The sequence below is a fragment of the Pistacia vera genome, unplaced genomic scaffold (assembly GCF_008641045.1).
Source record: "Pistacia vera cultivar Batoury unplaced genomic scaffold, PisVer_v2 Contig197, whole genome shotgun sequence".
NCBI classification, from domain to species: domain Eukaryota; kingdom Viridiplantae; phylum Streptophyta; class Magnoliopsida; order Sapindales; family Anacardiaceae; genus Pistacia; species Pistacia vera.
Genome location: NW_022195998.1, coordinates 732582 through 751662, shown reverse-complemented (window position 1 = coordinate 751662; position 19081 = coordinate 732582). Strand labels below are relative to the sequence as shown.

The window sequence follows — 19081 nt, the reverse complement described above, 5'->3', positions numbered from 1 at the left end:
ACTGAAAAATCAATGAACACCCCATTTTTAATATGAGTTCATACAAGTTAGGGGATGGAGGGGTGTTAAGTTCTTCACTGATTACTGGCTAAATTCAAACTCAACCAATAATCAATGATTTAAGATCTTATGTAAAAGCATTTGACAAGATTTTATGGTAGAGAGGGAAAATCACATCAAAATCTTTGTGAAACAATGTTAATTGATTTCCATGAAGATTCTGATACATCTTTCTCTGCCTATGTAATAATAAAGAACTAAAAAAAATTGTCATATAAAAACATAATCACCACTTTCTCACCGTGTGTGGAAAATGGACACTGTAGAACTAGATTTTGTGACTTTAAATCCATCAAGAATTATCAGATGCTTGTATCATATTGCAGCGGCTGACAATCTTCCGAAAATCATCAAGATTTAGCTGCAAAGTAGCCAGTGAAATTGATAACATTAACAAAAATTCAATAAATGTAGTATTACCATAAAATCACCCTAAGACAATCCGTAATGAAGCTCTCTAATAATAACCAAGGAATTTTCCAAGTAGCACCTTTTCTGCACCTCAGTCCACAACATTAATCCTGTCCCATTTTGCCTATTTAAAGATGAACTAAAGAAATTTTTTTTTTTTAAGGAAATTACCAACTGCCTCCCTCAGGTTTTTTGATAACCCAACTAGACCCCCAACATATTTGAAAAACCTGAGAGGAGATGGTTGGTAAGCAGCAACTACTGACCTTCCCATCTCCATCACTATCAAAGCAATGAACCATATCAGCCAACTCCTCGTCTGTCCACAAAAAATCATGTGCAACTGCTACTCTTCGCAAGTCTCTTTTACTTATGATACCTCTTCCTGATTCTGCACGCCAACAATGACTCATCAATAACCAAAAATCTCCCAAAGAAAAATGTGTAGCAAAGTTTACAATGAAAGAAGGATATATCACTTTTTCTCGTCATTTTCAGTACATTAACAAAAAATTAGAAGTATATACCAAATCCGTGAAGGAAAGAAAGAAAAACAGCAGTATCACAAATTACCATCAAACTGAAAGAAATGTAAGATCACTTCATCTTCAGTCATTTGTACCCGACTTGTGAACTGCTGTCCAAAAAATACACAATTAAGAAGGCTAAAGTATGCAAAACATCTTCTCATGATGAAAAATATAGATCTGGATCCCTAAACAAACCGATTTTTTTCTCTTGCCCCTTCCTGTATCTTCCTGAGCGCGAGCTTGTCCCTTTTTTTCATTTAAAGTAGAACCTGGAACTTCAGCAGAATGTTGCAGTGAAAGAGCAATTGCCTGTATATGAATACTAATTCTTAGTGTAGCTCCATTCATGCAATCATCTAGAAGACTAGAACCCAAACGTAAATGTTCAATAATAAGTAATTACAATTACCTGCATCAACTCAGTGTCTTCATCAATGTAATCTGCGCTATTCAATTGCTTTTGAGAAGTTTTCTTCTTAGATTTTGGGCTTTTACTCTTCACCTGGAGTAAGAAATAAGCAAGGAGAGAGTGATTCTCTTCAATACCTAAATTAATTCCTACTGAGACAACCAAGCGGTAATTTATAGCTTCAAGAAATGGCGTTCAAGCCTCCTACATATACACCATCACAGTATCATTCAACAACTCCAATGTGTAAATCTTCTTAATTGCACTTTCAACTGCATAAGAAATAAATTCTTTCCCTACAACTCGAAATTTTTTTAACTTCTCTTGCCTTCAACAACTTTTGAAAATTGGAATTCACAAATAGCAAAAAAAAGAAAAAAAAAAATCAGCTATCAAACTAAAACATCTGTGATACCAGATAAAACTTTAACTGAAAAAGGAAATAGAGAAAAAAAAATATATATCTTAAGACCACACCTTCCTTTTGTTAGACCTGGAACTTTTATCATCATCAAGTTCGTTAGCACCATCATCATCATCATCATCATCACCATCATCATTAGGCATATAATCCTCGTCGTCTTCAACGACCTTGCGTTTCCCTTTACGCTTATTGGAGTTCTGAGATGAACCCATGAAGGAAGAAGCCAATTTGGAGAGTCCCAGGGCTTCCATTCTGGCTTTGTTCTCAGCAATTCTGGATAGCCTCCGCTTCTCGTACTCTGATACTTCCGGTTGTTTTTGCCCATTACGATTAGGCTCACCGATTTCTTCTTCTGAACTTGAACTCTCAGTTTCTTCCGCTTCTGAATCTAATGGGTGGGCTCGAACCATTTCGGTTTGAACTGGATTCAAGATTTGAAAAGAGGGTTTCTTGGCGGTGGTTTTTGTTCAGAAGGGTTTCCCAACATTCCCTCACGGTTACTTTCGCTCCCTTTCTACTATGAAATTCCAATTCTACCCTTAACCCTCATACAAAATAAATATATTTATGAGTTAAATAAATAAATAGTAAAATTAATATCTTCTTAATTAGGATTCAAAGTACCCAACGAACTGCATATTCCGAACGGCTTTTTATCGCAGCTAAAGGTAAGTAGCAGTGGCCCACGCGCAATGCTAGCACGTAAACCAGATGTTGGCTCGTCCCTCAAATCCGCTCCGTATAAAAATCCCCTCCCAAACTACCCCAATCAACAACTATTCACAGGCCACTGAAAACCGCTCAGTCGCAGACCTCACTCTTCAGCTCACGGAAATTCACTGTTAAAACCCTAGAAGCGAAACAAAATATGCCTTTATATTCCCTGTAACTAAACCCACCATTTATTTCTCTCTCAATTCGATGGCCTCTTTTGTAGAAATCGATAGGTACAATGTAATTCCACTCTCTCTGTCTTCTCTTTGTGCTTGCCCATGCCGTCCCACGTCGAACAAAACCCTAATTCTCAATCAAAGACGGTATCCGAAATTTAATCTCCGTATAGTCTTTGATGGATCCAAACCCATGCTTCGAGTTCGTCAATCCGGTATTTCCACGAACCGCCGCTTGATTGCGGCTGCGATGAGAGCTGAGCCGGACCGGCTTGATGAGGACAATGCCAAAGAGGTAATAATTTAGTTAGTCTTTCGTAAATTATGTATGTAAATTCGTTTGTGTTAAATGATTTTTTTGAGACAATAATGAGGAGTGTATGGTTTAACTTTAGTTCTGTAGTGTGCCCGTGTTGATAATGGTACATGGCATGACTTCATTATGATCACAAGGTTTAGGATAATGCAAATTATTTGGTAATTCGAATTGTTGTTTTAATGAAGTAACTAAGTTTGTGTTTTAGTTTTCTCTTTTTATATTAGGATGGAATTGAAATGATGATGTTGTAGGAAGTCGACAAAGGCAATAATTTACCAGTAATTGAGGATTCAGTTTCAGAGCGTCAACAGAAAGCAAGTCAGTTAAAGAAAAGGATTGTTTTTGGACTTGGCATTGGAATCTCTTTTGGGGGTATCGTACTGGCTGGAGGATGGGTTTTCACGGTGGCCTTTGCAGCTGCTGTTTTTGTTGGTGCACGTGAGTATTTTGAGTTGGTAAGAAGTCGTGGAATCACTGCAGGAATGACTCCTCCGCCTCGATATCTGTCACGAGTTTGCTCTGTTATATGTGCCCTCATGCCTATAGTTACCTTGTAAGATTGTTAAGTTGCTGTAACTTGTTGTTCAGACACAATCTAAGTGTCTAACAATGGTTCAATTTAATGCCTTTGCATGTATTACATTATTGCATATGTTTCTCTTCAAGGTTTTGGAACCCTCTCTTTGGGGCACACATTTGTTGAGGTTGATGTAGCTGATTGTGTGTTAATCATTGAGTGGAGTTTTTATTCTATGTCTTTGGGGGCAATGGAGAACCCTATTTATCATTCAGCTCCCTAGTAAAAGACAATTTGGGCTGCGTTAGAACATGGAAATGGGGTAAACATAGGTGTAGATTAGGGAATACTGCAAATTTTAACTCCTTCATTAACTAGTTACCAATAAGTGAAGTTGAATTTCCCTCTATTTGTTAGAGAATATTTGTTTATTTTTCTTCTTTGCCCATCAAATATTATCCTGAACTTCAATGTGTCTTTCTCCAGAATTTTTTAATTGCAGTGGGGTATAACATCATTGATCATTTAAGTTTTGACTGTATCCAAATTATTAGTTCTTTCAACAAAACACTTTGTTTTGTTTTATTGGAGAGCCTGTGCAACAAATTAGTTTTTGAATTGTTTTTTTGCATGCATGATTTTGCATCTAGAATAATGAACAATCTTGGTCACTGATTCATGAGATGGAGGTTCGTTGCTGATTAGTTTTTGTAATACATGGTCAGGTATTTTGGCCAAATTGATGTTTCAGTTACATCGGCTGCTTTCGTTGTTGCTATGGCATTGCTTTTACAAAGAGGAAATCCTCGTTTTGCTCAGCTGAGTAGCACCATGTTTGGACTGTTTTACGTTGGATATCTTCCTTGTTTTTGGGTTAAGCTTCGATGTGGTTTAGCAGCCCCAGCCTTAAATACTAGTAAGTCTCTATGCTTATCTGATTGTAAAGTTAGATATCATAGAGTTTTATTGAAAGATACACCAATTTCTGCTATTTTGTCCCACTTGAACAGCCACGTGTATGTTTTTAAGTGGGGGATGTAAAAGATCTTGAAACTATTGAAGAGACTGGTTCTGCCCTCTTGACTATAAGTGTTCTAGCTTTCTTTAAAATAAACGACTAAAAAAGTAAGTATTGGTTTTCTGCCCTTTTAAAGGTGATTGTTTATGAGCCTGAATATATGCTGGGTTGTACTTTATCCTTCTTCACTCTTAATCTCCTCTCTTAATTCCTTCATTGCATTTTTTACTTTTGCTTATATTGCTCTGTGTTTTCTAACCTCTGAAGATTTTGCAGGAATAGGATCTGCATGGCCTGTTCTTCTTGGTGGTCAAGCTCATTGGACTGTGGGTCTTGTGGCAACCTTGATTTCTGTCAGCAGCATAATTGCAGCAGATACATTTGCTTTTGTAGGCGGCAAGGTATTTGTCATTTGAGTTGGTCTATAGTACCTTTCAATTCTCTTATGTTCCTAAATAACGAATTAGAACTAAAATATGTAGTTATTTTTTGTGAATTATGACCATAGCCTGCAAGAACTTTTTCCTCCTACCTTTGAGATCAATTGTGGAGAAGAATGCTAAACATTTACGTATCCCCGAACTGCATATTCCGAACGGCTTTTTACCGCAGCTAAAGTTAAGTAGTAGTGGCCCACGCGCAATGCTAGCACGTAAACCAGATGTTGGCTCGTCCCTCAAATCCGCTCCGTATAAAAATCCCCTCCCAAACTACCCCAATCAACAACTATTCACAGGCCACTGAAAACCGCTCAGCCGCAGACCTCACTCTTCTGCTCACGGAAATTCACTGTTAAAACCCTAGAAGCGAAACAAAATATGCGTTTATATTCTCTGTAACTAAACCCACCATTTATTTCTCTCTCAATTCGATGGCCTCGTTTGTAGAAATCGATAGGTACAATGTAATTCCACTCTCTCTGTCTTCTCTTTGTGCTTGCCCATGCCGTCCCACGTCGAACAAAACCCTAATTCTCAATCAAAGACGGTATCCGAAATTTAATCTCCGTATAGTCTTTGATGGATCCAAACCCATGCTTCGAGTTCGACAATCCGGTATTTCCACGAACCGCTGCTTGATTGCGGCTGCGATGAGAGCTGAGCCGGACCGGCTTGATGAGGACAATGCCAAAGAGGTAATAATTTAGTTAGTCTTTCCTAAATTATGTATTTAAATTCGTTTGTGTTAAATGGTTTTTTTGAGACAATAATGAGGAGTGTATGGTTTAACTTTAGTTCTGTAGTGTGCCCGTGTTGATAATGGTACATGGCATGACTTCATTATGATCACAAGGTTTAGGATAATGCAAATTATTTGGTAATTCGAATTGTTGTTTTAATGAAGTAACTAAGTTTGTGTTTTAGTTTTCTCTTTTTATATTAGGATGGAATTATTGAAATGATTATGTTGTAGGAAGTCGACAAAGGCAATAATTTACCAGTAATTGAGGATTCAGTTTCAGAACGTCAACAGAAAGCAAGTCAGTTAAAGAAAAGGATTGTTTTTGGACTTGGCATTGGAATCTCTTTTGGGGGTATCGTACTGGCTGGAGGATGGGTTTTCACGGTGGCCTTTGCAGCTGCTGTTTTTGTTGGTGCACGTGAGTATTTTGAGTTGGTAAGAAGTCGTGGAATCACTGCAGGAATGACTCCTCCGCCTCGATATCTGTCACGAGTTTGCTCTGTTATATGTGCCCTCATGCCTATAGTTACCTTGTAAGATTGTTAAGTTGCTGTAACTTGTTGTTCAGACACAATCTAAGTGTCTAACAATGGTTCAATTTAATGCCTTTGCATGTATTACATTATTGCATATGTTTCTCTTCAAGGTTTTGGAACCCTCTCTTTGGGGCACACATTTGTTGAGGTTGATGTGGCTGATTGTGTGTTAATCATTGAGTGGAGTTTTTATTCTATGTTTGTGGGGGCAATGGAGAACCCTATTTATCATTCAGCTCCCTAGTAAAAGACAATTTGGGCTGCGTTAGAACATGGAAATGGGGTAAACATAGGTGTAGATTAGGGAATACTGCAAATTTTAACTCCTTCATTAACTAGTTACCAATAAGTGAAGTTGAATTTCCCTCTATTTGTTAGAGAATATTTATTTATTTTTCTTCTTTGCCCATCAAATATTATCCTGAACTTCAATGTGTCTTTCTCCAGAATTTTTTAATTGCAGTGGGGTATAACATCATTGATCATTTAAGTTTTGACTGTATCCAAATTATTAGTTCTTTCAACAAAACACTTTGTTTTGTTTTATTGGAGAGCCTGTGCAACAAATTAGTTTTTGAATTGTTTTTTTGCATGCATGATTTTGCATCTAGAATAATGAACAATCTTGGTCACTGATTCATGAGATGGAGGTTCGTTGCTGATTAGTTTTTGTAATACATGGTCAGGTATTTTGGCCAAATTGATGTTTCAGTTACATCGGCTGCTTTCGTTGTTGCTATGGCATTGCTTTTACAAAGAGGAAATCCTCGTTTTGCTCAGCTGAGTAGCACCATGTTTGGACTGTTTTACGTTGGATATCTTCCTTGTTTTTGGGTTAAGCTTCGATGTGGTTTAGCAGCCCCAGCCTTAAATACTAGTAAGTCTCTATGCTTATCTGATTGTAAAGTTAGATATCATAGAGTTTTATTGAAAGATACACCAATTTCTGCTATTTTGTCCCACTTGAACAGCCACGTGTATGTTTTTAAGTGGGGGATGTAAAAGATCTTGAAACTATTGAAGAGACTGGTTCTGCCCTCTTGACTATAAGTGTTCTAGCTTTCTTTAAAATAAACGACTAAAAAAGTAAGTATTGGTTTTCTGCCCTTTTAAAGGTGATTGTTTATGAGCCTGAATATATGCTGGGTTGTACTTTATCCTTCTTCACTCTTAATTCCTTCATTGCATTTTTTACTTTTGCTTATATTGCTCTGTGTTTTCTAACCTCTGAAGATTTTGCAGGAATAGGATCTGCATGGCCTGTTCTTCTTGGTGGTCAAGCTCATTGGACTGTGGGTCTTGTGGCAACCTTGATCTCTGTCAGCAGCATAATTGCAGCAGATACATTTGCTTTTGTAGGCGGCAAGGTATTTGTCATTTGAGTTGGTCTATAGTACCTTTCAATTCTCTTATGTTCCTAAATAACGAATTAGAACTAAAATATGTAGTTATTTTTTGTGAATTATGACCATAGCCTGCAAGAACTTTTTCCTCCTACCTTTGAGATCAATCGTGGAGAAGAATGCTAAACATTTACGTATCCAATGTTGCATGACAGATGTACTTCTTTGGATCTCTTATAATAGTTGGTGGAATTGAAATTTGTGTATTTCTGTCAGTTTAGGTTTCTTCTTCCTATTTACCATCATTTCAACAGAATTGAGGAAGATGTTGCTATGCACTTTTGGGTCCATATTATTTCAAGACCATGAGGTAGATTTTAATCTCTAATGCAGGCTTTTGGTAGGACACAACTTACTAGTATTAGTCCGAAGAAAACATGGGAGGGAACTATTGTTGGCTTGGGTGGTTGTATAGCTACTTCTGTTGCATTATCAAGGATTTTTTTGTGGCCAACATCTCTGCTAAGGTATTTAATCTTCCTTCTGTGTAGTGTTCAAGTCACAGTAAAAAGTTTTTTTTATTTAAAAGATGCAGGCTAACATTTGTTTATGGCTCTATTAGTTTACATTATGTGTTAAAGTATTAGAGAGAACTAATATGAGGGGAAGTCTGGTTTATCAAATATCTATCTATTCTATGGCAGTTGTTCATGCAACTCACACATATGTTGAAATTGGAAAACTTGATTTTATTAAGCCTTGATCCCAAAACTATCTAGTGCAAGTAGACATTATTTGAAATAAGCATGGCTAGGAGTGTGTCTAACACCCTAAATGGTGAACACTTTTGATGATTGAGTGCGATATAAGGTAATCACGATTTCTCTGGTTATGTCATTCTCCAGCTCTTGTTTTACACTAGATTTGAATCAGATTGTTCTGTCTGACATTCTGTGCTAGATTTCAATGTTTTAAGTACTTGAATACTTTTGTAGCTGTATATTTCCATTTTATGCATGGTGGATATGGCTGAAGTTATTGAATTTTCAATTTCCCTCATTTCTTATCAGTTTGAAGCTTAGCATGTGACTTATGTCTATTCTTTTGCTATTATATGACATACATCATGCACCTATGCCATTGTCAGCAAGCTTGTATGTTTTTCCAAAGTCATGATATGTGCCTTACTTTATGTTCCTGGATAATTGTCAGTGCAATAGCTTTTGGGTTTCTGAACTTTGTTGGGTCGGTTTTTGGTGATCTTACGGAATCGATGATCAAACGTGATGCTGGTGTCAAAGACTCTGGATCCCTAATACCTGGACACGGTAATCACCCTTTTTCTTTCAAGTTTCAGTTCTCTAGTGGACATAGACTAAGTACAAATAAAATCCTACAGGTTTAATTTTTCACTGTTGACACTCATTTCACTGTAAAGAATTTTTTCTAATGAATTTGTGTCTGATTATTAAACTGAACTTGTGCAATCTTAGTTAGCATCACCATCAATTGTCGTTTTTATCCTTCTTTTTCTGCAACCATCTTATAATCTATACATAATGTGTAACTTGAACTTTTACTTTGCCTCATCTATTTATATCTGTTTGCAACTATAAACAAATATGTTCATTAATACCCTATGGTTGAATTAAGCATACTAACTAATTTTCACCAAATATGTAAAATCTGAAACATTGAATGCAGGTGGTATACTGGACAGAGTTGACAGTTATATATTCACAGGTGCGCTTGCTTACTCCTTTGTGAAAACCTTCCTACCGCTTTATGGAGTTTGATAGAAAATTTTATGACCAATGGCTAGAGAAGATATCAAATAAACCAATTATGGTTTTTCCTTTGCGGAAGTTAGGAGCACACATACATTCACTCAAAATTCAGAAAAATTATGTAAGGGAAAGAGTTGATTCTTGCCTTAACAACTTCAGAGAAGGGAAATGAGATTAAAATTTCAACTCTACCATCTCCATATTTTTCTTCCCAAATTTCAAATTTGTGTGAGTACCTCTGATATAAATATACATGTCTTGAATCACATAGGATCCATCACCTTAGTTACTGTTGCAGTTTTTCGATTCAAGGGCAGTACCTGCTTCTTTGCCCGAAATTGTGAAAACTACTTATCAATTTCCAGTACAGTTTCTATCTCCTTTCGACTGACCATTTTCAATTATATATTTGGATACCCAATTTTATAAGTGTGTATTCAGCTGGGACTTGGAGATAACATATTTTACATTTTATATTGATTTTCCTATTTCATGACGTCCTTGTTATTATGATTGATGAAGGATACTTCGATCTTTGAGGTTTTATTCTGCACTGTCATCACATTGGGATAGATTTCTAACTAATTTGTGTATTGACCTGATGATACACGTCCATTCAGACCATAATACAAGAAAATAATAATAAATTGTGGGACAACCAAAAACAGCTTCGAACTTTTCTTTTTAGCAATAACTTCTCCATTCTCATTCCCAATGTATAATTATATCGTTTAGCCCATCTGGTTGTTGACCAGCGAATGCTTTAATAAACTTTCATGGAAATTTTGACCCAAATCATTGAAGAAGAAGGTTCAAAGATGTCAACCTAGTTTAGAGAGAAAGGTCCACTGGGGCATATACATTTCACCGATCATCACACAACTTGGTTTAGTGTCAAATTGTCAAAGCAAATGAAGTTGTCATCACTTGTCAACTCTTTGTGCCGACTAAATTATATAATAAGAACATGAATGTCACCTCTTCTCTTATCCCACAACCGAAAGAACTAAAATAATTTCAAAGAAAGGTGAAACCAATTATATTTCTGGAGGACACAGCCACTAGAAACATGACCCATACTAAAGTTTACCAACCTTGGCCCTTTTTTATTTTGAGGATTTGACTGCTAATTAGCCTCTCTTCTCAACCTTATGTGTGTGTCTTACATAAGTATATAGAGTTACACATGGCCAATGCCCAGTTGCAAATCAAAGATTTAAGAATTATGTTTCCAACCCAATGTCTATGTCATGTCTTTATCAGTTTATGTTTTGTCTTCTTTTCCTATTCTCTTGCTGGTTTTATTTTTGTCTTTGAGACTCATGATTGGATTTGAAACTCCAATCTTATCAGTTACCTGCTTGCCTGCATGATCGTTAAGTTCCATTTAACTTGTGCCAGTGTTTCAGTCTATCTGTTCTCTTTTAAAAAAGAAATGGAAAAATAAATAACTTGAGTGAGTCCTAAGGAAGTGAATGGATTTAGGAGTTATGCATTGAGAATAATGAACCGTTATAATTTATCTCCCTTGGATGAGAAGAAAAAGAAAAAGGTAACAGCATTATGGGGGGAAAATAAGAAACTATTGGATTAATATGGAGAAGGCTGATATATATATATCCAAGGAAAAGAAAAAAGAAAACAAAATTATTGTAACCATTAAAATAAAAAGAAAAGATGAAAGAGACGTGAGAACCGAACGGGTGGGTTGACCTTTTAATTATAAGATTTTTCGATGACACACAAAAAAAGATGGAGATAAGAGAAGAAGAAGATGGGGATGGGGATAAAAAGAAAGAAAACGCTGGTTTGAAGGGTAGCCAACTCATCTCATCCATGCAAAACTATTGTGGAGCCAAACTTCCACCAAATAAAATTGAAAGAGAAAGAGAAAGAGTCTTGAGCAAGAAGAGATGTAGTGAGAAAACCAATGAGAGTTTTTCGGTTAGTTAATGGAGGACCTACCATAATTTAGCTTTTTGACAAGTATGAGTGCTTACTTTTGGGTTTTGGTATATATATAAAAATTTAAAAAAAAAAAATGTGTGGGATGGAAAGAAGGCGTTGTTTTTAAGCTGACTAGAAGAAAATGGAGAAAGAAAAGGATAGAAAAGAAAATAAAAACAATGAAGGAAACTTAAAGAAGAGTTGGAGAAGATATGGTGGGCAGGCATCTATAAAAGTGTAGAAAGAGAAAGATATATTGTCTAATCTAATGAACAAAAACCCTAATTCACTTTTCTTGCACACGCACACCCATGTGTCTCACCCTCACCTCATCATCTTCCCCTTCCAGCTTTTGCTTTTCTTTTTATTACTTTTCTTACCCATTGCCTTGGATGCTCACTACGATTTTAGCTTTAGCCTTAGATTTTCTTTCTTTTTCTCCCTTTGTTATCAATATATTAATATATTCGCCTTGCCAGATATCATAACAGGCTGCAATCATTTATATATGTATATATTTTCGATAATGTATTGATTGTTACTCAAAGTTATTAATCAGAAGTCAGAACCAAATAAGATTTTTCAGCATTCCAATGCATGGGATGCAGTAAGTCTTTCGGTCATAGTTATTATGTTGCTTAGAAAAAAAAACTGAAGTAAAATGGTGATTGGGTTATAAAATTATTCTCATTCTTTAATAGTGGAAATGGGTCCCTTTAATCCCAATTGAATCGAATGCTTTAGATATGAAGAGTGTAAGTAGGTGGTGGCTCTGGATGGCCATGGGTGGATGGGTGGTAAATGACCCACTTAGCATTTTTTAGGTTTGAAGAAGACAAAAGCTGGCAAATGTCTCTTAAGTCTTTAGCATATCTTTGTTCTTCAAATCTAATATAACTGAAAAAAATCCCTCACTCCTAGGGGGAGACTTCTTCAAGACAAAAGTGCTTACCTCTCAATTCCTTAATGAAAAGTTGTTTATCATTATACTTTACAAGCAAGGCTGATTTTTTTTTTTTTTTATTTTATTTTTAGAGCTTCAAAAAAGTGTTTTACTTTTTTATATGGGTTTCCAATTTCCATATCTAGAAGATGCTTAAATGGTGATCTCGCTAACTCTCTCTTTACCACTTCTGAGAATCTGCTTTCAACTATTGAGGGTGACTAAAGGCAACAATGCCAGGTCCATCCAAAATCCAATTTCATTTTAGCTTGGTGAAAAATAATGATATTGAGAAGGAAAAAAGCTTCTTTTTCATACATTTGTTTTTGTTCTTTCCTTTTCTTCTCCCACAAATGGACCACGTAGCAGCAGCAAAAGAGAAACCAAATGAGAATAAAATTTTTAAACTTTGAATGTAGATGATTTAGTCTCTCCAATCCCCTCTAATTGATTAAGATAAAGAAATTAGACGCTAGTTTTCGACTAGTAGTCTTGTTTGTTGTTTCGTGAAAGAGGCTTCTTGCTCCATTATGGAACTTGTCAGTCGCTCCATGAAAGCTATTGAAAGTTCAAAAAAAAGGCTCATAAATTTTGTGGAGGCCAAGAGTTCCACCTCTTCTAATTACTTAAAGGCATCCCTTACGCCTGAAAATGACTCTTCAATTGCCTTTTTTTTTAAATCCTAAAATTCCTTTTGTTCATAGAAGAATAAACAGTGCTTTTCTACTACTACATAAATCATCATCCATTGTTGCATAATAAACGGCTTTGTTCTTGTTTTGTTAGAGCATTAGGTTCCTCGTTAAGGGACTTTCTTGTTAACTCTCTTTAATATTATGATAGAAATTGACATGAATCTCACTCCTCACCCGATAAAGTCTTGTTGAATAGGAGGATTATCCTCTATTATAAACCAGTAGGCTTGAATGTGCTTAGTCAATATGAGATTCCAACAAGTTTTAAAGTTATTATTATTGAAAAGAAAAGTAACAAATAATATTATGGAAAATAAGGTTGGTCGGTAGTTAAGAAGGCTTATTCTCTCTATTGTTTATCTAAAATATTGAGTTTATAGTGTATTCAGTGGACTCTAATAATTAATTGAGCTATATATATATATAAATAAAATGAAAATTCATGTCCATCTTTATCATACAATAAAGACATCGTTGATGAGCTTAGTACCATGAAAATAATATTCAAACATGTAGATGTAGTTGCTTGACGACAATGAAAAAGAAATAAACAATCATAGACAACTCAATTATTTTATCAACTATCTGAATGGTTTGATGTGAACCCACTGCTGAAAAACATCACACGGTGAATTTCTAAAAACAGCAATCCATCCATACGATCAAACGGTCATGATCAGTTGAACCATTAAGATTAAGACGTTTCACCATCAAGGCTAATTCGTTGGGAGGGACATCTTTCACTGCCTTAACCCAGGCATGGTCAGGCAATGGGGGCCCACTTTGCTATTTCATTTCTGTCCGTCCGATTTCTGGATTTTATCATCTATCAAGTTAGACTGTAAATCGACCATACACGAGGCAAATTCGTACGTTTGTGACCATTCAGATGGTTTTAGAAAGGAGGAGAGAGATGTAGACAATTTTCATTATCAATGGGATTGGGAGTGTTCCCAAACAATGCAACACAAGAGACAATGAGTCACAATCGTAGACTTGGTGTTTGGTACACACTTCGACTAGACTGAGTTTGGAATAGTGAGTATTGGATCACAGCTCATTCCTCCATTAATGCAACCCCCACGTGTCCTCTGCTAAACTTTACGACACTCTTCTTCCATCCATTTGTTCCACAGTAGGAAAGGTTTTATGTTCTGCTAACTTACTGGCAGGATTCACAAATTGAGATTTCATTAGCGTTTATCCATTCCAAAGTGGAATCACATTCGGGCATTTTCGCCCAGTAAAGAGCATACGTTTGCTACTTTAGATTTTACTTAAAAAAGTAGCATTAATGGAGCTGAGCATAAAGGGTGATTTGTTCAATTTTAATTAAGTAATATCACACTAATAACTTTTTTTTTGTATAATTTTTTTAATAATTCTATGTGATAATTCATAATTGATTAGTTTTTTAATTAATTAAAAAGACTCATACAAAACTTGTGTAAAATCTATTATGAATCAATCAATGACGAGAGATATCATATCAGATTGGTAGAAAAAATTTGTAAAAAATAATGATAGGTGTAATATTATTCATTTACTTCTGCCCGCACTAAAGGGGTGCCTAGTGCCTACCCAGGTGGAAGGACGGTGTTTCTGTAGCTCTTTTTTATTTTATTTTATTTTCTTCTGGGTAGGGTCAAAATTGGACCACTTGCATGAATAATTAATGTACAACACAAATAAAAAATATTATTACCAATAATGACAACAACAATAAGGTTGTCCGCCGGGGTAATAAAGTATTAATAGTCCACGAAGCCAATGCGTTGAGCTCTGATAATAATGAACTTATATTATTATATTTTTTGGTTATGAGAGGTAAAGTTGATCTAACAAGCAACATGAAACATGGCCTTTTGTGTATTATAAGTGTGTTTAAGAAAAGCAGTGTTTAAGTTAAGGCGCTGAAAAAGAAAAGGGTTTTAAAATAATAATCGATTGTAGGGGTCCAATAGTACAACGCCCATGTGATTTCATTTGGGAACAGGGGAGGCATACAAATAAAATAAACTTAGCCAAACACCAAATTCAATGTATAATACTCGGCATGCTAATAATGTTAATGAATTTAATTATCAATTGTTGCTACCTGAAATTGACATTTGGAAGAAATAGGAATGCATGTATTAAAAGAGAATTAGGCCAACATCCTATCCTTGAGACCTTCGATCCATAATTTTGTTGATTTCAATGGTCCTAAAAACATTTGAGTCTTTTAATGCTTGCAAATTGTTTTAAATATGTTATCACATTATCAGCAACACATGGAGAGCTTGACATTCTCAAACTACAAAGAAACTTGACATGGCATTTGAATCAATACAGATAAATTGGTTTTGGTGGAGCTGGAACAGAACTGATACTTGATAAAGAACTAACTTGAAGCTCCAGAGTACTTCATTTGCTAATAGGATTTGGATTGAAAGAAAATAATCAAGATGAAAGGAAATGCTGGGTTACATGCAACTCATTGCAGTAGAGAAGTTAATTAAGTCAAAAGCAGTGAGGAATTAGCTTTTTGATCTAGTTTTAAGTGGGAAAATATGACTATCAGAGACATTTGGAACTCTTCTCCGCCCTGTCAAAAACTTATTGAAAAGATGAAAGTTCAGAAACAATTCAGGTATTATTCCAAACATTTTAGTCTTAAGAAACAGGTGATAAGTCTTTCATCATAGATAGTTGGAATTCTGGACCACGAAATTAAGGAACAAATTGCATTGAAAAGGGCAGTTTGGTTTTGAAGAGTTAATTAGTCTTTGTTCCATATCTTCGTTTCTTTCTTGTCAGATTACAACAAACCATTTGCAGCTTGAACATGAAAAGATTTTAAAAAAGGGAACAACCATGAAGTAGCAGCCACAACCATCTTAAGAAACTGAAAATAAGAAAAGACTGTACAAAGCCATGCATCCAGTTACTAAATGTTTGGTTTCAATTGGAAACAATAGGCCTAAAGCACATAGACAATTAGCATAAGAGATCCAGAGACAACAAAATTCAAAAGAGATCAGAAACTAAAGCAGTAAGTTATAAGGCACCTTTGCAATCAACATTAATTGGCATCACACCAATATCCAAATGCTACTACTCCTTAGCACCTCCATGCCGAAGCTGAAATGAGCTCTTTGCGCTGCCAACAGAGAACAAGCGAAGACTGTCTCTTCTCAACATAAAAACCCCTAACTGAAGTCCGCTGCACCAAACAATCAGCTTGGGACTCGGTGAAGTTACTAAATGTCAATGGAGAGAAGCCAGATTGCACAAACAGACCCCTCCACGGAGGCAATCTCTCAGGCGCACGATGGCGCCCCAATACAATTTTCTCAATACAAGGATGAAGCAAGAACCTCTCAATCTTTTGCTGGTTATCCAAATTCATATTGACAGCATCAAGTGATTCAAGCAGGCCAGAGTAGGATTGAAGGGCATGAATTATATGGTGTGGAAAAGGGACATCTGCTCGATCACAGCCTCTATCCAAAGAAACAACAATCTTGGGAGAAAGTTGCTTCACAAAACGAAGGACCAAAGGAAGGTTGGAGGGGAAATTAGAAAAGGATGCAATTGGGAGATTCACAGCAATTGCTTCGTTCTCCAGTACATGAAGAGGCAGTGGCCAAGAAGCAGAGTTTAAAGATTCAAGGCTTAATATTTCTATCTCAAAAGGCATATTGATTTCACTGGCAAAGTGTTTGAGGTTTTCTTGGGTGAAATTAAGCTCCAGCTGATCGTGTGAGGAGGGAGAGGGAGATGCAAATGCTGTGATTTTAAGCGATGGTGGACCCTCACTTCTGAGAACAAGTTCTTGCATCAGAGAAGCCCACTGACCACCATACCCAATATCGAAATCTATAATGTGGATTCTATCAAACCCTTCAAAGGCTTCAAGAAGAGCTTGGTTGCAAGTGAAATTAGCAAACTGAAGAACGGGTGAGATTTCAGAGAAACATTTATAAGCACTAATCTTGAAAATGATGCTATAAGCGGACAAAGCTGAAGAATTAGTGGTATTCATATGGAGAAGTAACTGCAAGGCCTCTTTGAAGTAAAAAGCAGCCCTTTGAAAAGGCTTACCAATAGGTGAGAGCTGGTGATTGAGCCGCGCCAATATCCCTTGCGCGAGTACAGGATTACCCGTTTCGATCAGCTCTGCGGCCTTGAAAACCTGGTCAATTATTGCCTGCTGAAGCTGCTGGTTAGCCAATTCATCGTTCACCATTTTTTGCTTCGTTGCTGTCACTGGAACTCCCATTGTTTGCCTTGGTTGTTGCTGAAGCATCTGAAGCTGTTCCTGTCGCCGAAGAAAGAACTCCTGCTGACCCGAATCCGGAAATGGTACTTTTGGGACCTGATTATTGGGTCCCAGATTAACCCGCTTCGGTGGGGGTGGAGATAAAAGATGATGCTCTGGCACTTGAGTGTAGGACAGCGGCAAGAATAAAGCAGGATTCTGAGTAAACTGAGCTTGATTTTGATGGATTATCAACTGAGGATTAAATATCTGAGGCTTCTCATCCAGAGCTTCAATTGGTGGTGGTTGTTGCTGCTGCTGCTGTTGAAAAACAGTTGGAGCAAGAGGTGGAACAGGCAAAAGATTGGTAGCTGAAGTTGGGAAAATATGATTTGGATTTGCAACAGAACCAACTCTTGCATTGTTGGCGTGAATATTATGAGGAAAATCAGTAACATGTAGAGAAGTACTGATATTAGGGTCAAAACCAAAACTTGCTTGATCGACAACACCAAAACCTGCATTAAACTCCATATCTTGATGAGAAACACCTCCAGTTTGCAAAATCTTGTTCAATCCCAATGAAGGGTCGTCCATATCACCCATAATTAGCCTCAAAATGGATGGTTCTTGACTAGGTGAACCAGGCAACACACCCTCCCAATCTTCCATTCCTAACCCACATTTTTCTTCTACTGATGGGTTGCCGGAGAAATTAGCAGCTGTAGCCACGCCGGTGGTGTCGGTGGAGGCACTGCCTCCACCACCGCCGTTATTACCACCGAGAGACGAAGACAGTGTTGAGGAAGACGTGGGTGGGCTTGGACTTCTTCTGCTATCGAGCACAGATGTGGGCTCACTGCCCACATAGCAGCAACCTTCTTTGTTGTTGTTGAGCCAGTTTTGTTGTTGTTGCTGTTGTTTCTGCTGCTGCTGTTGTTGTTGATGTTGTGATACTAGTGAATCCGAAGAAGAAGAAGAGAAATCTAACGCCCCCTTCCCTTGAAAGTCCTCAAAGGCTAAGGGCATGGCCTTCATCTAAGAAAATCAAGAACCAAAAAACCCACAAACCCAACAACCTAAAACTCTCCAGTTTCCAAAATCAAGTACCACCAAAAAGGTTTTTAGCTAGAAAGCTAAAAAGAAAGAAGAGATAAATAACCTAGTTTGAATATTACAAACAAGAGGTTTAAAGAAAAGACAAACACAAATCAAACCAAAGATTTTAAACGATAATACACTTCTAAAAATACATGCACAGCTGAAGAAACCTGCTAACCTTCTCTTTGGCTCCCTCTTCCCTTTACTACCTATCTCTCTTCGCTGTGTAAGTACCTCAGAACAACATTTTTGGTACAATTTTTTTTCTTCTGGTTCTGTGGTTATCTTTGGTGCATGTTTCTTTATTTTTTTCTCTTCTTCTTTGGTCTTTGTACTACCCTGCCTTCCTTGTGTTTTCTGCTATGGATGCGTGCAACATATAAAAGTGGTAAAGTGCCCTTCATCCTTTCTCTCTCTAGTCTTTCTTTTCTCTCTCTATTATTTTTTCTTTTTTTTAATTTATAATTTTTTTATGTGGCTTTTGTCTGTTGACGTAGTTATCTCTGTTAGGGCTTATTTCACTCCACCATCTCCACTCCCAACTTATAGCGCGTAAACTAAACTCTCATCCGATAAATTTCGTGTCAATATAAGTTTAACTACATAATAAATTAAATTATCAAATATTTATAAATTAATCGGTGATGTCAGATGTGTGATTTACACGCTCTTCAAAGGAGCGTGAAGGTTTCATACTGAGTGCTCTTTGGTTTATTATTTTCTTTT

At 36.5% G+C, this 19081-nt stretch overlaps 3 protein-coding genes across 7 annotated transcripts; 1 reads left to right on the top strand and 2 right to left on the bottom strand.

Annotated features, from left to right (window-relative positions):
* Positions 1–6: 6 nt before the first annotated feature.
* LOC116128112 (centrin-1) lies at positions 7–2384 on the bottom strand. 2 transcript variants are annotated; one of them, XM_031413789.1, is made up of 6 exons: positions 1888–2384; positions 1411–1503; positions 1197–1310; positions 1045–1108; positions 738–862; positions 7–421 (listed from the first exon to the last, which is right to left on the bottom strand). In XM_031413789.1, the coding sequence occupies exons 1-6, from the start codon at positions 2242–2244 to the stop codon at positions 353–355; spliced, it is 822 nt and encodes a 273-aa protein (XP_031269649.1). In that variant the 5' UTR covers positions 2245–2384; the 3' UTR covers positions 7–352. The 2 variants fall into 2 exon arrangements, with proteins under 2 accessions (XP_031269649.1, XP_031269650.1); XM_031413790.1 differs by having other exon boundaries at positions 10–421; positions 1045–1105; positions 1888–2380.
* A 260-nt stretch (positions 2385–2644) lies between these two features.
* Positions 2645–9941, top strand: LOC116128111 (phosphatidate cytidylyltransferase 4, chloroplastic). 4 transcript variants are annotated; one of them, XM_031413787.1, is made up of 8 exons: positions 2645–3019; positions 3295–3596; positions 4286–4476; positions 4855–4979; positions 8033–8166; positions 8852–8967; positions 9344–9382; positions 9462–9941. In XM_031413787.1, exons 1-8 carry the CDS (start codon positions 2756–2758, stop codon positions 9596–9598), a joined length of 1308 nt encoding a protein of 435 aa, XP_031269647.1. In that variant the 5' UTR covers positions 2645–2755; the 3' UTR covers positions 9599–9941. The 4 variants fall into 4 exon arrangements, with proteins under 4 accessions (XP_031269647.1, XP_031269645.1, XP_031269646.1 ...); XM_031413785.1 differs by lacking the exons at positions 2645–3019; positions 3295–3596; positions 4286–4476; positions 4855–4979 and adding exons at positions 5198–5713; positions 5992–6293; positions 6983–7173; positions 7530–7663 and having other exon boundaries at positions 9462–9937; XM_031413786.1 differs by lacking the exons at positions 2645–3019; positions 3295–3596; positions 4286–4476; positions 4855–4979 and adding exons at positions 5201–5713; positions 5992–6293; positions 6983–7173; positions 7539–7663 and having other exon boundaries at positions 9462–9936.
* A 5927-nt stretch (positions 9942–15868) lies between these two features.
* On the bottom strand, positions 15869–18766 carry LOC116128097 (scarecrow-like protein 27). The gene has a single exon (XM_031413770.1). The coding sequence runs from the start codon at positions 18290–18292 to the stop codon at positions 16115–16117; it is 2178 nt and encodes a 725-aa protein (XP_031269630.1). The 5' UTR covers positions 18293–18766; the 3' UTR covers positions 15869–16114.
* Between the last annotated feature and the right edge of the window lie 315 nt (positions 18767–19081).

What these genes read in the sequence shown, in the direction of transcription:
- LOC116128097 (XM_031413770.1), bottom strand. Translation starts at nt 18,292, where the DNA reads ATGAAGGCCATGCCCTTAGCCTTTGAGGACTTTCAAGGGAAGGGGGCG.
- LOC116128111 (XM_031413785.1), top strand. Translation starts at nt 5,450, where the DNA reads ATGGCCTCGTTTGTAGAAATCGATAGGTACAATGTAATTCCACTCTCT. An exon ending in CTCATGCCTATAGTTACCTT is followed by an intron (nt 6,294 to 6,982) that starts GTAAGATTGTTA and finishes ATACATGGTCAG; the next exon opens with GTATTTTGGCCAAATTGATG. An exon ending in TTGCTTTTGTAGGCGGCAAG is followed by an intron (nt 7,664 to 8,032) that starts GTATTTGTCATT and finishes TCTCTAATGCAG; the next exon opens with GCTTTTGGTAGGACACAACT.
- LOC116128112 (XM_031413789.1), bottom strand. Translation starts at nt 2,244, where the DNA reads ATGGTTCGAGCCCACCCATTAGATTCAGAAGCGGAAGAAACTGAGAGT. An exon ending in GGGGCAAGAGAAAAAAATCG is followed by an intron (nt 1,109 to 1,196) that starts GTTTGTTTAGGG and finishes TTTTTTGGACAG; the next exon opens with CAGTTCACAAGTCGGGTACA. An exon ending in ATAGTGATGGAGATGGGAAG is followed by an intron (nt 422 to 737) that starts GTCAGTAGTTGC and finishes GCTACTTTGCAG; the next exon opens with CTAAATCTTGATGATTTTCG.